The sequence below is a fragment of the Choloepus didactylus genome, chromosome 15 (genome assembly GCF_015220235.1).
Source record: "Choloepus didactylus isolate mChoDid1 chromosome 15, mChoDid1.pri, whole genome shotgun sequence".
Taxonomy (NCBI): Eukaryota; Metazoa; Chordata; class Mammalia; order Pilosa; family Megalonychidae; genus Choloepus; species Choloepus didactylus.
In genome coordinates, this window is record NC_051321.1 from 84583576 (window position 1) to 84602263 (window position 18688).

Consider the following 18688-nt stretch of genomic DNA (forward strand, 5'->3'; position numbering starts at 1 on the left):
CTCCAGAACTGAGGCAATGAACTTGGGTGGTTTAAAGCCACCTGCGTTATGGTGCTTTGTATGGCAGCCCCAGAAAAACTAAATCCAATGTCTACTGTGTGAAGTGCAAAAAAAAAATATTAAATTATTTATACATCCATAACATCCAGCTGCTGAGAAATGACAGCTGATAATATTTTGGATTTATTAGTGTGTTCATATAGATTAAGTAGATATTTAGTAAATGCCCGCTCAGGTCAGAAAACAGGTCAGAAATGGATGTTTTCTTTCTATAAAAACTTTTCTTCGCTTTATTTCCTTAAGGGACCACAGAAAGCAGTAATTCTTAACTGGAAGTGATTCCCACTTCCCCACACCACAGGGGGCATTTGCCAATGTCTGGAAGCATCTTGGGTTGTCCCAGCTCCGGAAGGGGTGAGCTGCTGACATCTAGTGGGTAGAGGCCAGGGTTGCTGCTGAGCATCCTGTAACATGCATGGCAGAGACCCCCAACAAAGAACTGCCTGGCAGCAAAGGCCTGCAGTGCTGAGGTGGATCAACCCTGCCATGAAGGAGATATATTCATGTCAGACACAAAGAGCAGGCTCTTCCTTCCTACTTCCTGGGTGGGAAAAGGAAAGGCTGGGTTATATGTTTCCATATTGGTCCTGATCTCTCTTTGGCGGAGGTTTTTTATTTGGTGTCTTAGTTTTCTCCTGCTGCCTTAATAGCTTGCCAACAACTCAAAAATGGCTTGGGACAACACCCACTGATGATCTCACAGCTTCCGTGGGTTGGAAACCCAGCACAGCGAGGTTCAGCTCGTTCTCTGCTCGAGGTCTTGCAAAACCTAAATGAAGGTGTTGGCTGGGCTCCTTTCTGGAGGCTCCTGGGCCAGATCCACTCGTCTGAGCTTACTCAGTCCCTTGCTCCTGGAGGACTGAGTCCCTGTTTCCTTGCTGGTTGTCAGCTACAGGTCGTTCTCCACTTCCGGAGGCTGCCACCATCCCTGGGCTTGCGGGCCCTTTCTCCATCTTCAAAACAGTCAGGGCAGGCCGAGTCCTTCCCACGCTCCACTGCTCTGACTCCCTCCCCTTCCACAACTCTTCTCGGCCCACCCGCTTCCACTGCATCTTTCCAAATGGTCCATCCACCTTTCCTTGTTGCCTTTTAGGGCTCATGGGATGACAGTGGACCCACTTGGCTAGACACAATGATCTCCCTTATTTAAGGTCAGCCCCTAACAGAGGTTGAGATTAGTAACCTCAATTCCATCTGCAACATCCCTGGGTGGCTGTACCTAGATTAGCACTTGGGATCCCCAGGGGCAAGACTCAGGGTGGGGCAGCCCTTTTGGACTACGCCTTCCCCACATAGCACCGCTCAGGGCCTGCTTCTCCTCTGACCCAGGTCTTACTTTCCGAGGACAGCTCTGCAGGTGGCCTGAGCCCATAACACTTCCCTACAGCCAGCCCGGTGGGTCGGCCTTAGCCGGCCTGGGATGGTGACAAGGTCTGGATTTATGGTGAGGACTCAGAGCTAGTCCAAGTCCCCGTTTTTATTTATTGTCTCACCCAGTGACACTTCACTCAGGGCTCTCATCCCAAGAAGAAGGGGTCCAAAGTCCACAGGGGAGTGACTCCCAGCCCCCAAAAGGCAGGATACACTGGGAAGAGATGCTCTCTCTATCTCCCCCCCCCAAAGCTGGTACTTAAACTTCAGTCTTTCTTGGTCCCCATGTCTCACGGCAGGGAGCTGTCAGAAATGGGCTGGGGGAGCAGGGCTTAAAGATGAGCTGATGGGAGCATTGCAAAGCCAGCAGGTGGGAGAACAGGGGCTGTCCTCTTGTGACTGAATGTCTGATGTCCCTGCTGCTTGTTGAAGGGGCCATCTCGAGGAGGCTGATGAGCAAGGAGACTGGGCGTGTGGAAAGCATGGCTGTGAGACCAAAGCAGAGATCTGGAAGCTCTGTGTGACTCTGCATTGGCCCTTTGCAAGAGTTTTGATTTGTTTCATTGGGTTGTGCTCATTGCCTCTGGTTGCATGGTAAATGGAGGGAGAAGTTGTTTCCCAATTCAGCTTGAGTTTTCCCCAGGATCGGTGGAGAAGCGGGTCAGGGTGGAGGGGAGGCTGGTGGTCCTGGGTGATAGACTGTGGGGGCTGGTGGGAGTTGAGGGACCCCACAGGCAGACTCCTGGTTCACAGACCTCTGCCTGTCTCCAACCTCGCCTCCAAGCAGAGTGACCTTGGGTGAGCAATGGAGCCATATCAGAGCCTCATTTCCTTTGTCTTTAAAATGCAGCTATCTAAACCCCCATCCTCACTGGTTTCTAGAAAAGACCAAGGAGGTGCTGGGTGCACCTGCTGGACACAGTGTGCCTGGCACTGGTGAGTTCTCAGGGGTTAGATCTGTTATTGTCATGTTACCATCATTGTTCTTTTGATGGTACTTTAGGAGGAATTCTCGTAGCTCCAACAAGGAAGGAGGAGTGGAGTAAGATCCGGGTACATAAATCACAGCCTCAAGGAAGTGGGAAAGGGCCCTGCCCATGGCCTATTTAAAACGGGCTCCAGGTGGCCTCTTGGATAGTCCTGTGGGGAAAGGAATGGCATGTGTTTGGAAAAACGCTGCGGTGAGCGCTTGGGTAGACTGTGAGACTCAGAGGGCTCCAAATGGGTCTGTTGTCTCGTCGAGATGATGGAAGATGAGACAGAGGGTCAGAGTGAGCCCGTTAGAGACCTGACCTACTGCGATGGGGCCACTCTCTGAGTTCCTATGCCCACCACCTCTGTTCTTCAGGACTGTTACCAAACTTACAAAATGCAACATTTTGTGGGAAAGGGGGACATTGCTGGGTTTGAGGCCTGAACTGAAACTTCATAAAACCTAGGAGGCCCCTGAATCTAAAGCATGAAGGCAGAGAGGAGAACGAGGAAGCAGGTCCTAGGGACTCACTAAATCCTCAGGTCAAAGGAGCAGGATCAGGTCTGGACTAGATAGCTCCCCATGGAGAGGGGCGCAGGCTGGCTGTGGGACCACAAGGCCCTGTGGCCTGGCCCTGCTTCCAGCTCCTACCCCAGCTCCGATCCTGCCTCCACCTCCTGACCCCTGCATGGGCTGATGCACTCAGCCCCTTAGGCTCCCTCCCTGGGCCTCCTCCTGTGTGAGGCCACCTGGGCATCCCCAAGCCCACAGCACTTGTACCCCAGGGCCCAGCTGCTCCCCCCGCCACACACACACAGTGCCCTGTTCCTCTTTCATCCTCCCCCTTATCCTTCATCACCATAATTATTTCAGATTCTGCCTGTGATTTCTTTAAAGGCAGGATGGGCTTGGATTCGTCCTCGTAGCCGCTTCCCCAGACACATACTGTAAGTGGTCTGGAAAGATCTCTGAAGTAGAGAGCAGCCGCTTGGAGGAGAATCCTGTGAGTTAGGAAGACACCAGAGCGTTGGGTGGTGTGCCCTGGGACCCCCTAGGCATGGGCATGCCGTGGGAGGACTGGGGTCATGGGCAGACAGGGTGTGGTTGACCAGTTGACTAGCACTCCCCACCCAGCACCCCCACCATGGACGGGGACCCTGCAGGCCCTACACAGGAGGGCATCAGGCATATACCTGGGCTCAGAGCCTCATGCTGCCATTTTCTTATTGCTGTTATTAGCAAAAAGGTCTGTACCTCCATTCCAGGAGCCCATCTTCTATAGGCTTTCATGCAGCTTCATCATGGCCCGATGAACTGGGCAAGATCTTTCGCATTTTAGAGATGGCAGAAATGGAGCCCAGCATGGCTACCAGCTGGATTTGCTGGGATTCGATCTCAGATCTTCCCTCTCCTGAAGTTCATGGGGCTTTTCCCTCTCTCTACTCTCTCCCCGCTGTATCCTGCAGGAACCTCCTGGTGTGGGGACTTGGAGACTTTAGTCACATGCCCCCTGGGGTCCCTTTGTAAGTGTTTAGGGTAATGATGGGTCTCAGTTTGCCAGGGCTGCTATGACAAATACCACACACTGGTTGGCTTAAACAGCAGGGATTTATTGGCTCATGGTTTTGGATGCTGAAAGTCTGACATCAGGGTCTTGCCAGGCCATGCTCTCTCCGAGACTCTGTAGTGTTGTAGTGCTGGCTTGTCACCATCCTTGGGGTCCCTTTGCTTGTAAATGTGTCTCTGCCTCCATCACCTGGTGATCCATCTTCTCCTCTGGCTTCTACTCCTTCTGCTCATTGTCTGTGTCCTGTCTAGGTCTCCTCTCCCTGTAAGGATCCCAGTTCCATGGTCTGAGGCCCTCCCTCATTCAATTTGGCCTCCTGTTAATAGGGTCTTGGAAGATCCTACTCATAAATGAGTCTACACCCATGTGGCCAGGGGTTAGGACTTGACCATGTCTTTATGGGGGACAAGATCTGATCCCCAACACTGGGGCAGGCAGGTGGCTCCCAGGCTTGTCCCCATGCAGGATGTCTCTGCCTGGGGTAGCCCCCCTAAGCACACGCCAGCAGGCCCCAACACCTGGTTCAGCCCCTCATCACATATGACTGACTTCCAAGACAGAGCCTGGAGGCTGAGGAAGGGAGGAGGATGGTGCTCACCCTGGAGCCAAGAACATGTTCCAGCAAAGGTGGAAGAAGTTCGTTCAGGCAGGTGTGAATGTGCATGGGGGTGGGGGTGGGGCATCCTCTCCACTTCCAGGATTGGAGCCAGCAGCCTGTGTGCAGATGCGTCCTAGCAAGCACTGATCGTAAACTGGGAGTTCCCCTAATTCAGGTGTCTCCAGAAAACCTTTTGCCCGTACATTTTTCCTAAATCTCTGAGTGAAAACCTGCACACCACAGGAGAGCGGTGGGGTGGGCATCCAACCCCAGAAGACTTGGGTGTGCCTGCTTTCAAGAGAGGGTCATGTAACTGAGCAGGGAGCCACCTGGTGAAGTCCCTGGCCCCTCCTCCTGCCCCTGCCATCTTAGGACCTTTGCTAAACACAGTCCAGGTGATGCTCCAAGACCTCACTCTCTTCCTGGGCATCTGGGTGGCCAGGGCCCTGCCAGGGGCCTCTGCAACTGGTCACCCAGTCCCGGGGGAAACATGCAGCCCTGGAGCCCTAGGAGGGCAGCGGCTTAACTCATTTCTTAGTGAGAACATGAGTTCTAATCACCTCCGGCCATACCTGGGAAAGGGTAATTTTTCAATTATGTGGTATCACCTTTGTATCACTGATTAATGATTCCTAGAACCATGAACTCATTTCTCTGCAAACAGCTCCGCTGGATGTGAGGGATGGTTTATTTCATATATGTCGATCATGGGCCCGTGTCAGTGTCCTGAAGCCTCCGTGCAGCCATCAGCAGCCACCGCATTGCCAGGGAGGGTCCCTTGGACCACTCCGGGCAGCTGCTCTCAGAAAGTAGGCTCCACAGGGCAAAATGGAGTTTCAGGTCCAGTCCATGAGGCAGAACTCAAGTGAGGGTTTGTTTTTTTGCTACTGTTGTTCTCTTTGATGACATGAAAAATGAAACATGCAAATTTTTAATACAATCTCAATGCAAAACATGAGTTTGCTCATGGAAGAACAACCCAACCCAAAGGGAGATAATTTTGCTCTGGGCAGTGCAGACCAGTATCTCCCATTAGTTTTTCCCAGGTATTCTTAGTTGAGGCCATTTGCAGAAGGGAAAGGAGTGGCCTAATCTTTCCACGTAGTAACTTCCCATCTGGAGGACTCTCTGTGACCATCTAAAATGCAGAGCTGCATGTGTGGCCCCTACTTGACACCTTTTGAGACTCTCTTGGGCACACTCTGCACACAGGGTCATTCTTGGGACACACACACACACATACACACACCCTTTTTTAACTTGGATTCTACAGAGTTACTGATAATCTCTGAACACACCCAGCTCATTCAAAACTTCGCACCTTGGAATGCTTTCCCCATTGTTCTTTACCTTCTCACCTCCTAAACCCAGCCATGGGGCCACCTCCTTGGGATCCACTGCTCTGAGGTCCCCTCCACCCCCTGTCCCACGCCAGTCTGGTTGGGCCTCTCCCCTGTGCCTCCAGAGCTTCCCTATGTACCCCTACCACACTGCACCGGGAAGAATTGATAGTCTTCTCCCTTATCTCCTCTCTTAATCTATGAATGTCTGGAAGGTGAGACAGTGTTCTATTTCCCTTTGTGCCTGAGAGAGTGTGGGGTGCATACTAAACATTCAATGCATGCCTGTTAATAAATGAATGAATGAATGAATGAACTAGGAGCACACATGAATGAGTGAATGAATTAGGAGCAACAGGCTCAAATTAGATGGAACCCCAGACTTCTCCGAGCCCAGTTGGTGCCCATGGGTCAGTTTCTCAAAGTCTGATCTAAAGATCACCTGCATCAGAGTCATCTGGGCTGTTCTTCAAAATGCAGATTCCAGGGCCACTGACTCACAACCCCTGGGTTTGTAGCCTGGGAACCTGAATTTTTAACAAGCTCCCCAGGTGGCTCTTGTGCACACAGACCTTTGTGAATAAATGCCTTTTATTCCCAAGTCCCAGTTGTGCAATATTCAGAGCTGCCCCTGGCTGGAAACTTGCTCTGCTGTCAGTCAATGCATGATGAGCAAATCCTTGGGAAGTGCAGCCTGTATTAAGCGTTACGCTTCTTTGAACAGTCTTCAGGACTTATGATATGTTCAAGTTGTGGGTGCAACCAAACAAGATGGCAGAGGTGGCCCTTTCCCTCTGGTCTCCTCTGAGTCTGCAGAAAGCCTAGGAAATAGAGCTCTCTTTGAGGAAGTGGCGCTTGCAGTCAGGCAGGGGGCATCCCTGCTCCTTGTCTCAGCTTGAAAAAGATGTACCTAGGGAAGAGGCCCAGGAACCATCTTCTTTTTGATATTTGCCAAATTGATCGAATTGATATGTCTATATAAATAGCATCTCACTTTTGTTTCAATTTACATTTATTTGATTACTGTGGGGCTGAACACTCCATTTAAAAGGGATCAAGGTACAAAAAGCAGATGCCAGATGCAGGTAGTGGACATGAATGCAATTTACATATAGTCTCTCCTCTTTTTGATGCTTAACTTTTTCTTAGTAATCTGTGCTTTCTCAAAAAAATGGAAATACACTTTTATTCATGCCAATGTACTGATAGCAAGGTCTAGGCAAGCAGAAGATGTAAGAAAAGGATGAAAACTAAGCTTTCTCTGCAGTAGATTCACTCCCAGCCCTTAGCCCCCCCACCCTCTCCCCTGTGCACAAAACTGAGAGAATGTACACATTAGCTTGGATTCTGGGTCTGTCATATCACCACTCTGGACCTCAGTTTTCCCACCAATAAAATCAAGACCTTGCATCAAATTGCAGACACTAACACTGGGAAGGAATTGAGAGAGCATCCAGTGGAAACTTCCCCTTCACAAATGCAGAGCCTGAGGCTGGGTAAGAGAATGTGTGGCCGGAGCTATGATGGGACGTGCGAGTGGGTTGTCCTCCCTCTAACTTCAGCTTCTGCTTTTTCAGTTCCCCGGCAACCTGTCTGCCATCAGGTATGGAGCCAGGTGTGGCCATACCCTTAGTTATTCACCTATCAGGAGTGACAACATGCCAACTAGCCCATCTTAAAGGATTCTACTTTATGAAGCCGAAGTTCCACTCTTTTAAAAGTGATCAATAGACTCCTGGCATGAGGGATTTCTTAATCATGAATAAACCTGGGGATGGAGCCCTCCTAGGGCTTATTTAAATGGAAGGAGCAGGTAATAGTTCACTTGGGTTCGTTTTCCAGTTTTTAAAGTGCCATTTCTTTTCTAGAAGAATCAATTTTTAAGCTATTAACCCAGCTCACACCAGACATTTTTCTTGTGGTTTGGTTTATTCTGGTTGTTACTTAAGTCTCCCCAAAGGAAAGCACCAGGAGAGCACATGCCTGTGCTCAGAGATCCTGCTGTAGTTACTGCAGATATTGGAGAAGGGTTGGCATCATGGAAAGGGGGAGGTTTGGGGACCTCATAGACCAGCGCAGGAGGGTCGCCACTGTTAACTGGAGGAATGTCCTTTACCCCTAGGTCTCATCCGGACAAAGAAAAAGTTAAAACAGCCTGGCCCAACCCCCCCTGCTCAGTGCTGATGGGAGTGTAAATTGGTGCCACGTTGCTGGAGGGCAACTGGGCAATTGCTATCAGAATTTAAAATATTCATCCCCTTGGGACCTGCAACTTTGCTTCTATCCCACAGATTTACTCATGAGTTCAAAGTGACATTGTTCAAGGATGGTCACCAGAGCATTGCTTGTGATGTCAAAGCATTTGAAAAACCACCTGAATCAGTAGAGGATCAAAGAAGTTGTAGCACATCCATTCGACAGAGTACTCTGCAGCTATTAGTAAGAGTGAGACAACTCTATAAGAAATGATTTGAAATATCTCCAAGGAAAGGAAAAATCTAGATGCAGATCAATAAGTGTATGACTATGCTAGTTGTTTAAAACAAGCATATATGTAAAATATGCTTATGAATTCATAGACTTTCTTTGGAAGAATATTCAATAAATTGGCAGTGATAATTGCCTCTGGGACAGGGTACTGGGGATGGGCTCTGCTCAGCTGTTCAATCTGTTCCTGTGTTGTTTTTTTTCTTTTCTTTTTTTTTTCTGGCTTTCCACGGTGTGTCCTGTAGCATTTTCTGTCACTTTTACCTCCTTCTGTTCAGCTCCATCATCTCTCCCTCCCCACTCTGCCACTCTCCAAGCTGCCGTTCCTTCCCCTGGACCACTGAATCAGTGACACATCTTGGACTACTCTTGTCCTTGCAGAGACTGGGGTACCAGCCTTGCTCTTGTGATTCTAGGTAGACCATGGGTTCTAGTCCCAGCTCAGCCCCTTACTAGGGTACATGGACAAGCCTCTTCACTTCTGAAACTGAGGGAGGTCTTGCATCTTGCATACTTTTCTCACTGTTCACTATGGAATACTTTGCACAGTTGTAGAGGGGCTTCAAGTGACAGAAAGGATGTTGACAGGCAACACTCAACCACACACCTGTGGATGGGTGTGGGGGTAGGCAGGTTCAATCACTACCAAGGTGCTGGGTGTAGATGTGCCACATAAGCTGTAAAGAACTCGGCAGCTCTCAAGAAGCAGCACCGTGATTCTTACCAGGCACTGATAGAACCTCCAAGGGCCGAATGAGTGGCCCAGGTACTGCCCTCCTGCCCTGGGCGTGGCTCACTTGGCATGCCCTGACCTTGTCCCTGTCTCCTTGCAGGTGACACTGAAGTACTCCCTGGTGGTTGTGCAAGGGCACCTGGTCTCAGAGGGAGTCCTGCTCTTTGGCCGCCAGCACTTCTACATCTGTGAGAACTTCACACTGTCTCCTGTGGGCGACGTCTACTGCACCCGCCACTGCTTGTCCAAGTGAGTTCTCCTTTTCTTCCAGCAGGTTCTTTCCTGCCCAGCTGCCCCCTCTCCCACTCACCCCATCTTGTCCTGACTGCGGGCTTAGGTTGCACTTGAAATTGAGCTGGGAGATAAACAGAAGTGTCTTAAGGCATATGCATCCATGGCTGGGGTTGCAAAGCTGAAATCTGGAATGGGTGACAATTTCACAGTTCCTCAGGCCTCACCTGATCTGGAGTCCATCACAGGACAGAGGAACTTTTCCTCGGATTAATTAGGTACATTGGATCCGCTGTATCGTCACTGGGCAAGATAACCTCTTTACCCAGTGGTTCTCAAACTAGCTTATATCAAAGTCACCTGGAGGGTTTGTGAAAACAGATTGTTCAGCTTCAGCCCCCACCCAAGCTTCTAATCCAGAAGGTCTTGGTAGGACCCAGAATTTTAACAAGTTTCCAGCTGATGCTGATGCTACTGGTCCAGGGCCACACTTTGAGAACCACTGTTTTGGACTATTGACAGAGGAACCAGTCTTACCCATCAATAACTAAGTTTAACTCCCAGTCGTAATATTTCCAGACTATGTCAGGAAGCAAGAATTGAAGGAGTGTGGAAGAGTAGATTGCAGCCCACCCTCCTTTGATTTAGGTTTGCTTTAAAATGCTTGGCATTTTTTTTCTCTGCTAATTTCCATCATTTATTCATACCAATCATTCACCGATTACTGCAGGTCTTTCTGTGCTTTTCCAAGGCAGGAGGAGCATAATTAATACTTGGCATGCTCGACCCATCTTATTGCTCATGTTTTATTGATACTGATCAATATGGACAATGGGTCTGCAGACTTCCCTTTCTGAGAGATGATGAAAGCTTTCAACTTCACCTATATGCATGGCGTGCCCACGTGATGACTTGCATAATCTATTGCTTCACTCTTCATCTCTGGTTGAAATCAGGTTAGTGTTAGACAGAGCTTATTGATTAGGTAAATTGTGTTTATGAGATGTGTCTAATCATGATCAAATTGACTACATCTGCATTTCTAATAGAAGCGTAGTTGTCATGTTGCAGATAGTCACTTGATTTGCAATGAGAAAGGAGACTTCCTATTGTCTGGAAATGTATTTTCTAGAGTGCAAGTGGGAGTATAGTGAGAACAAATTACTACTCTGGAATATCACTTGGGAACTACATAGGTAATTTTAGTCACCGTACCTCAAAAAAGGGTTTGTTAACTAGACTTTCTCTCCTGGGACTTGTCCACTGCCCTAAGAAATTGCTGGCATTTACGTAAATGTGGTTCTCAGAGAAGGGCTATTAGATCATTCCAGATCAATGGGGAGTAAGTCTTATTTTGACCATGGAGACTAAGGAAGATACATAAATAAGCCTGTTAAAAATAAAGCCAAGTCAACCCTGAAATGTTTCTTTAAAAGACTGCCATCAAATTGAGTACAGTTGAGCATTAGACCTTGAACAACGCTCTCTGATGCACCATAAAAATATCCCAAATAAAAACTCAAGAACGCTGCAAATGCTCTGTTGGTGATTAGACCGGTCTACTTGGGAACTTTCTTCAGAAACTAAGAAGCTTCGAGGATGGTTAGATTTTGCTTGTAGTGGGATCCTTTCTTGGCTAAAGAGGGGCAAATGAGGCTGTCAATCTCATAAGTTACAGCATTTGATTCATTTGGCAGGACCCAAATTACCCAATGAGTGTGGCTTTAATCAGACACTTCCTCCAAATCAGTCAGCAATTTTAAGGCATCATTTCCCTGTTTCAATTCGACAGGTGTTTATTGAAAATCGGTCTTGTGCCAATCACTGTGCTAGACTTCATCGATACAATGAGATGAATCTGATATGCTCAGTCCCTGCCCTCAAGGGGCTCAGTCTGGCACAGACTTTATGATCTAGTGGATGACTGCAGGTATAAATTCTGGCAATAATTGGATAACTTCAGAAGTGGGGCAAATCAAGATACATTCCTTTTCTGAAATCTACTCTGAAAGTCCAGGTCAACCAATATCACAATTTACATTTAGCTGACTGTGATTTCCTTAGTCAAGAATATTAAAAGTCATACTGTGACCACCCAGACAATTTGTATTTATTGTGATGGCTGTCATGGAAAAGAACTGTGACCAGCATCCTATAAACTATGGCAACAGCTTGACCTTAAGGAAGAAGATGGATCTGCTGCCCCTTTCTACCCACTGACCTTGGAGGCCTCAACTCAGACTTATTGCCCAGAACATGTAGAATGCAGGGTTTGCAGAGAGACCCAGTCACAGCTGGGTGAATATTGCTACGTAAGACAGGGCTCCAATGTGGAATTAAATCAATGAACTAACTCAATTGTGTTGTGTATAATTTAGCCTTCCTGAGGAATTCTGCCCTAAATAGTTATTTCATCCCTACAAGCAGGAAAAAAATGACCATCTTTTCTCCTAAAAGCCCCTTCCCATTTTTGAGAGCACCTTTCATTAAGTCATCCGGTGTTACAGAATCCTAGGTTGCCAAATTGGTCCGCAAAGAGTAAACTGAATGGGAGGAGTTAGTGGGGAGAGATACTTAAAAGCAGGGGAGTCTTTCAGCCTCAGACGAGGAAACTTGACTGTTGAAAGAGCTTGGATTTTACAGCCAGAAGGCCTGGGTTTGAACCCAGGTCCCACCTCTCAAAGACCACAAGACCTTGGAGAAGTCACATCTCTCTGCAGTGCAATTTCGTTTTTTATGATATGGGGGTCACAATACCAGACCCCAGTGAAGCCTCATCGTGAGGACCAAATGAAACGATGAAGGTCCGTGAAATGATGGCTGTGGAAGTGCCGGCAAGCTGTGGAGCATAATGGCCGTATGAGTCCATCCCCAGGGATGTAGAGAGCTCAATGCAGATGCTGAGGACAGACAGCCATGAGCCAAGGTCTCTGCCCCAAGCACCTGCTCAGAGCCTGCTGGGGAAAGAAATCAGTCAAAGATGCAGCTAAGAGGCCGTGGATGATGTTGTGGTTCAGGTAAGCAGGGGCCACGGGAGCACAGAGAAGCTGTTATTGTCATTTCCCCTGGTATCTTGACTTGTGATGCTGTTTGCCCTAGGCCAAGGATAGGAAACAGAATTGCCACCATGGCTCCACTCAAGTCAGAGAAGCTTAGGAAAAGCTCAGCTTAGACCTAGAAAGATGCACTAATAACAGACAAAGCTTCTTGACCAGGAGCAAGTTTGATTTAAAGCATCCAGGCAGAAGCATCCTGAACCCAAATCACATTTTGTATTTGATCAATCCTACAGCAAAGTGGTTTTGGTAGCCCAGAGCTGAGGGCTCTGTGTATGCCTCCCCCAGGTCCAGATGTGCAAGAGGCTAAACCAACGGCCCTGGCCTGTGTTGCACACAGGAAAGTCCCCTTTTGCCTTGCTTCATGTGTAAGTCCAAGCTCTTAACATCATAAAAGCTGGCCCACCACGACTGGGCATGGTGTATGCTGAAGCCACCAAGCAACACCATAGATGCTAGACCACCACCACTGACTCCTAACTGGGGAGTCTTGCTGAGCTTATAAGGGCAGCAGCCTGAATGCTGAACTTCCCCCAAAGCATGACATGGAGCGCCCAGGGCCAAGGGGGCAGTGCGGACCACACTTGGAGCTGGGATCAGAAAGACGTGAACCACAATCTCCTCACTTCCTGCCCCCCACCCCAGCCACCTTGAGCTGGAGCAGGGAAGTCCATCGTGGGGCAGGAGCTCTGCCAGCTCCTGGCTCATTGGGTCCGTGGTGGGCAGGCAGGTGTCCTGAACGGACTTCTTATCAGAATTTTTGTGTTCACATACACCATTTAAAATGACTGCACAACTCTCACGTTCAGAAATGTAACTATGACAACCCAATTTTTTTACTCAAACACCCATTTGTATTGATGGTGAAAACTTCATCTTGTTACCTTGAGGTATGTTGGTTACTTCCAGTGTACAAATTGTTCTCTTTGGGACAAAGTTTTCAAATATTTAGAGAGGTCCTCTCTCCCCTCCTCTCACCTTCTTGCCAAGGGGGTTCATTCTGACAACAGGCAAGGGTGCCTGGCCTGGCCGAGCCATCGTCAGCTCCTCTGGCCTTCACTACAATGTTGCTGGCCCCTGGCTCTGGGCATGATGCACTGGCATCCACTGCTGATGCTGTGGTCGTTGTCTTCCAGCCACCAGCCCTCGCAGCCTGCTGCCCACCCTGTGGGGGATCTGGGTTCTCTGCCACTTTCTCCCATGCCATACTAGACCCACACCTGCATGGCTGACCCAACCTGGCTTCTTACAGAGGCCGTCATCTTTCTACTTTATGTTCCAGGGAGGAAGCCCTGCCAGCCTGAAATATCTCCAAACATGACCGAGGTTTCTCTTTCATTTCCCCCCTCTCCCCACCACCCCTTCACCCATTTTGTAAATAAACTTTTAATTTTAAAATAATTTCAAACTTATAGGACAGCTGCAAAATAAAGCAAACTCCATACAGAGAATTCAAATGCACACCCCCACCCAGATAACCAGATTCATCAACTTTTAACATTTTGCTGCGTTTGCCATGTCGTTCTATCTATCCATCCATCTATCGATCTATTTTCTAAACCTTTGAGAGGAGATTGTATACACCATGTTCCTTGAACACTTAATACTTCCCATGTACACTTCCTAAGAACAAGCATATTCCCTTATGTGACCACCTTAAGTACAGTTATCAAATTCAAGAAATTTAACTTTGATATAAAGCTTGCAGTCTGTTCTCCAATTTTTTTCATATGTCCCAATAACGTCCTTTTGGGACTTTTCTCCTCCATTATTAGATCCAGTCTAGGATCACGTATTGCATTTATATGCTACTGTCTCTTTAGTCTCTTTCTCTTTTTGTAAATTGTGGAAACATATACAACATGAACTTTCCCATCTCAACCACTCCCAAGCACACCATTCAGAGGGTTTAATTGCATTCACAATATTGCACCATCATCACCACCATCCATTATCACCACTTTCCCATCAACCTGAACAGAAACCTCGCATCCATTAGGCATTAACTCCCATTTCCCATCTCCCCAACTCCACCCCTGGTAACCTGTAATCTATTTTCTGCTCTAAAAGTTTGGATATTCTAGCTATTTCGTATACATGGCATTGTACGATATCTGTCCCCTTGTGTCTTACCTATTTCACGCAACATGATTTCTTCAAGGTTCATCCATTTAGGAGCATGTATCAGAACTTCATTCCTTTTTAGGGCTGTGCAAATATCCCATGGTATGGATAGACCACATTTTGTTTATCCATTCATCAGCTGATGGGTACTTGCCTTGCTTCCATCTTCTGGCTATTGTGAGTAATGCTGCTACGAACATCAGGTGCAAATATCCCTCCACCCATTTTCAACCGTTGAAGGAGCAGAGGTAGATGGAAAGCCTGTGCAGGCACCCCTCAGTGTCTGTAAATGGTCTCATCTCTGAGTCATTTCCTGCCTCCCACAGATCATTCTTCTGGGAGGGAGATGGTTCTCATAGGGTCACATATTTTGTCCCCTCTCAGGTTTTTGCATAAGCTCTATGACCAGTCCTCCAAGCTTGCTTCTTGCCACTCAAGGCTTGACTTTTGCAATTTTGAGAATACCACCCTCTATGTGTTTTCTCACTCAGGCCTGCTTCTTGCAAACCAAAATGAGCCTTGACTTTCTGACTTTGCTTCTGCTGTGCAATGAAGAAATCTATTCAGAATTCAATGGAATTCTTTAGGTCTAGTCCATGTAGAAAACTCAGAGCTGCCAGAAATGTGGGGGAAACATCAAGGGCACAGAAGAGACACATGGCTTAATACCAGAATATTACTTGACAGCATCCATGCCACCCCCAGCCCCACTCACCCTCAGGAGAGGAGACCTTATAACAGGGGTCCCCAGGAGCCTTGCCTGGGTGCACTGAGCAAGGGGGCTCTCTCTCATTGGCCCCCACAGCCTCTTTGGTGGTCTTTCTGCTTTCCTCACTCGAGGGATTTCTGACCCCTCCTAGCTTTGGCTAGCAGGCAATCTTCACAGTCATAAGACTTCCCTCTCTTAGTGTCCTGTCTTCCCACCAGTGTGGCACTTCCCAACTCAGAGAGGAAGGATCTGGTTGGCGGTGTCCCTTGCCTTAGACACAGGTCACACCTGACCCAGGTGAGCTGGGCCATCCTCTCAGCCCTGGCCCAGGGCAAGGTCTCTTGACTAAGGCATATGGGCGAGGAAGGTGTCCTGGGGCTCCCACTGCCCACTGCTGGGGACAAGTGCAACTGTAGGAGCCCAGGACCCGGGCATGGGGACCACTCAGGAGCCAGGTCTTAGTGGTCCTGCTCTCAGGGAGGAGAGGAGAGAGGAATTCACCCCAGTTCTCTGGCCCTGGCTCCTGATCCTGCAGTTGAATGGTCACCTCCTCCACGAAGCCCTCCCTGACTACCCCATACTCAGTACCATCCAGAAAGCCTTCTCACGCTCACCCTTGCATCCTGTGCTAGAGTCTTTCGGGAAGCTGGAGTGCTCCTCCTTATCCCCCAACCTGCCAGTCTCGGAGCCCTCCCCTACCCCTCAAGGACGGGCCCTTGTCCCTGTACCTGCAGCGCCTGATGGCAGAACTGACATGAGCAGGGTTTAGAAGGGATTGTCAGACCGGTGGGCTGCTGGCTTCTAAACTGGCAATGACCTCGACACCCCGCGTGTGACCCCGAGGCTGGGGCGGGGCTCCGGGGGCAGGAGGGGGAGGAGCCTGTCGGGGGGCAGCCCCCTGGCGCGGACGTCTGACCTGCGCACTGTGCTTGGTTTTCTTTTCAGCATCAGCGACCCCTTCATTTTCAACATGTGCAGCAAGGACAGGTCCTCCGACCATTATTCGTGCCAGCGCCACAGCTACGGCGACCTCAGGGACATCCGCCAGGCGCGCTTCCTCCTGCAGGTGCGCCCGGGGTCGCCGCGCGCGGGGACTGGCAGAGGAGGGCCGGCTCGTTCAGGGGCCAGCGGTCCGGGTGCCACGGGGCCCCGGGGGTTCACCTGAGGGCGCCCCCCGCGCCCCCCGCACGCCGGCGCCGACGCAGCGCCTTCCTTGCGCCGTGTCTGCCCTGGCCGCCTCTGGAGCTCTGACTTCTGCCCAGACTCTTTGCAGTGGGTGCCCTTTGGCTGCCGGGTGCCTTTGCCGGCCGCGTCCTGTGATACTCCACGGAGCTGCTTTGGGGATGGAGGAATCCAGGAGAGGCGGCACCGAGCGTTGAGAGCCCATCCGCCCTGTTCTGGAAGGGTCCCAGCCACCCTGCCTGGCCAGCTCAGGCTCCGACCCTGTGTCAGGGCCTCCCCGTCCCCTCCCGCCCTTCTCCCTCACCTCCAGGCTCATGCGCGCCCTCTAGGCCCAGTGGCTGAGGAGTCTCTCATGTCCCCACCATCCAGGTCTCCCAGAGCCTCACCCACCGCCTGCAAGGGCTTACCCAGGAAGAAAACAGAGAAGGTTCCTTTCAGGCAGCCACAACGTAGCAAATCGCAGCCACTTCACTCATAAATCTCTCGGTTTAGAAACACCATCCCAGTGGCAAGGGGAGGACGGAGAACTGGGGTGCCCGCTGGCCATCTTGCCTTTGTCACCCCAACCTCGGCACTAGTAGAACCCCACCATCTCCACCCCAAATGGCCTCTCAGGTGGCTAGCAGAGCACGGAGATGAGAGGAGGGACACTGATTGGGGGGGGGGGGGGGCCGAGGGGAAGGAGGCAGGCCCGGGATCCCCCCACCCCCCACCCCCACCCCCACCATCTCTGTTTCGGCAAAGGCCATCAAAAGGGGAGCTTGGCCCTAAGGGAGATATGGGTGCCTTCTTTTTATAAGTTTATTTGCCGTGTCTGGAGCACTTTAATTCCTCCTGTGATCCTCATGCAAACTGATTTGCTCTGAAACTGAAGCTCACGGATACTTTTAGGGGAGCTAGCTCTAGAAAGACCAGCTTCCTTACGGACGCAGATCCAGCAAGCTGCTCCTTGACTTGGCAAATGATTGACCCTCTGCCTCCCTCATCATTGCTTCTCCCCACCAAGGGCTTGGGTCTCATTTTGCCTGCCCAGATGTGCTGCTGTGCCAGAATGCCAAGCTGGGGAGGAAAGGGTGGCGGGAGCAGCCCCTAGACCCAGGATGTCTGTGCAGTGTGAACTAGTATGGGCTCCGGAGGCTGGCCACTGTGGGCTCAGACACGGCCGGCCACTTTGGCACATTAGGGCCCCTCTCTGGGCTTTGGTTTCTCCATCAGTCAATAGGAGACGGTGACTTCTCTTTTCCAAATATGTATATGTCACCTGGAACCTTTTTTGGCACGTAGTAAGTACTCAAAAATTACCTTTGATGATTATATGTCTACCTTACAGGTTATATATGATACCAAATAGGTGTTAGTGAGTTTCTTTTTCCCTAGTAAATGGTGATTGCTTCCAGATGGCTGCTTAGCCTGACCACGGTGGAAGCCAGAAATGGAAGGGTGTGTGCACAGCGAAGTGGGGGGTGGGCGGGGGGCTTTGTGAGCAAGCCCTGTTTGTATGGGTCCTGGATTCCCCTAACAGAAAGGACCGAGCCAAGACATTCCAGCTTAGCCAGAGCAAGTGTACCCTCCACAGATTCTCCATTCACCATCTGCTCTGCACTTTTTTTATATTTCTTATTTGTAGAAAACCTAATAATCTGGGGCTCTTATGTACACCAGCAGAGGAGAGGGGGTTGGCAGTAGCATTGCAGGGATCTTCCCTTGGCTTGGGAGCAAATTCCATTTCAGCTGGGGAGAAGCAGGACGTGGCATAGTTATTGGGTGCAGTAGCACCCAATAAATGCTTGTACGTTTATGTAGAGACGCTGCTGGTGAAATGTCCAACGATCTGCGAACAGACACACCTAGGCCTACCCTTTTCCCCCTATGTCCCTCCTTGTCCAGTCCCCAGCCCTCCCCCCATCCTCAGGAATTCTCTCTCTCTGTCCTCATTTCTTCCCTGAACCTTTTCCTAATGTGGGCTCACTCTATCCCTTATACTAAGTCTTTTCTTTATGTAACATAGAAATAGAAGGAGGGAGAGATGAGGGAAAATAAGAAAAGGAAAAAGGAAAGGAAATCATACTGTCTTTTATTTAGGCCTTAACAAAATACTCTGAGCACTAATAAGCCACATCAATATGGCAAAGCAGACATGCCTCTTAAGTCTGCAGCTATGTGTGGGTGCTGTCCACTTTGGGAGTTGTACTCACCCAATTAGCTCCCCGCGTGTTGCCGGGGAATTACCCCAAGACTCAGGAGACGGAGCCCAGAG

General features: G+C 49.6%; 1 protein-coding gene across 1 annotated transcript in view; it reads left to right on the plus strand.

Moving 5' to 3' along the window:
- WDFY4 (WDFY family member 4) overlaps positions 1 to 18688 on the plus strand; it is a 278492-nt gene that overhangs the window by 176659 nt on the left and 83145 nt on the right. Inside the window, exons 43-44 of the mRNA XM_037804046.1 lie at positions 9230 to 9378; positions 16195 to 16315. Coding sequence (XP_037659974.1) covers positions 9230 to 9378; positions 16195 to 16315 — 270 coding nt within the window. The remainder of the gene's footprint in view (positions 1 to 9229; positions 9379 to 16194; positions 16316 to 18688) is intronic.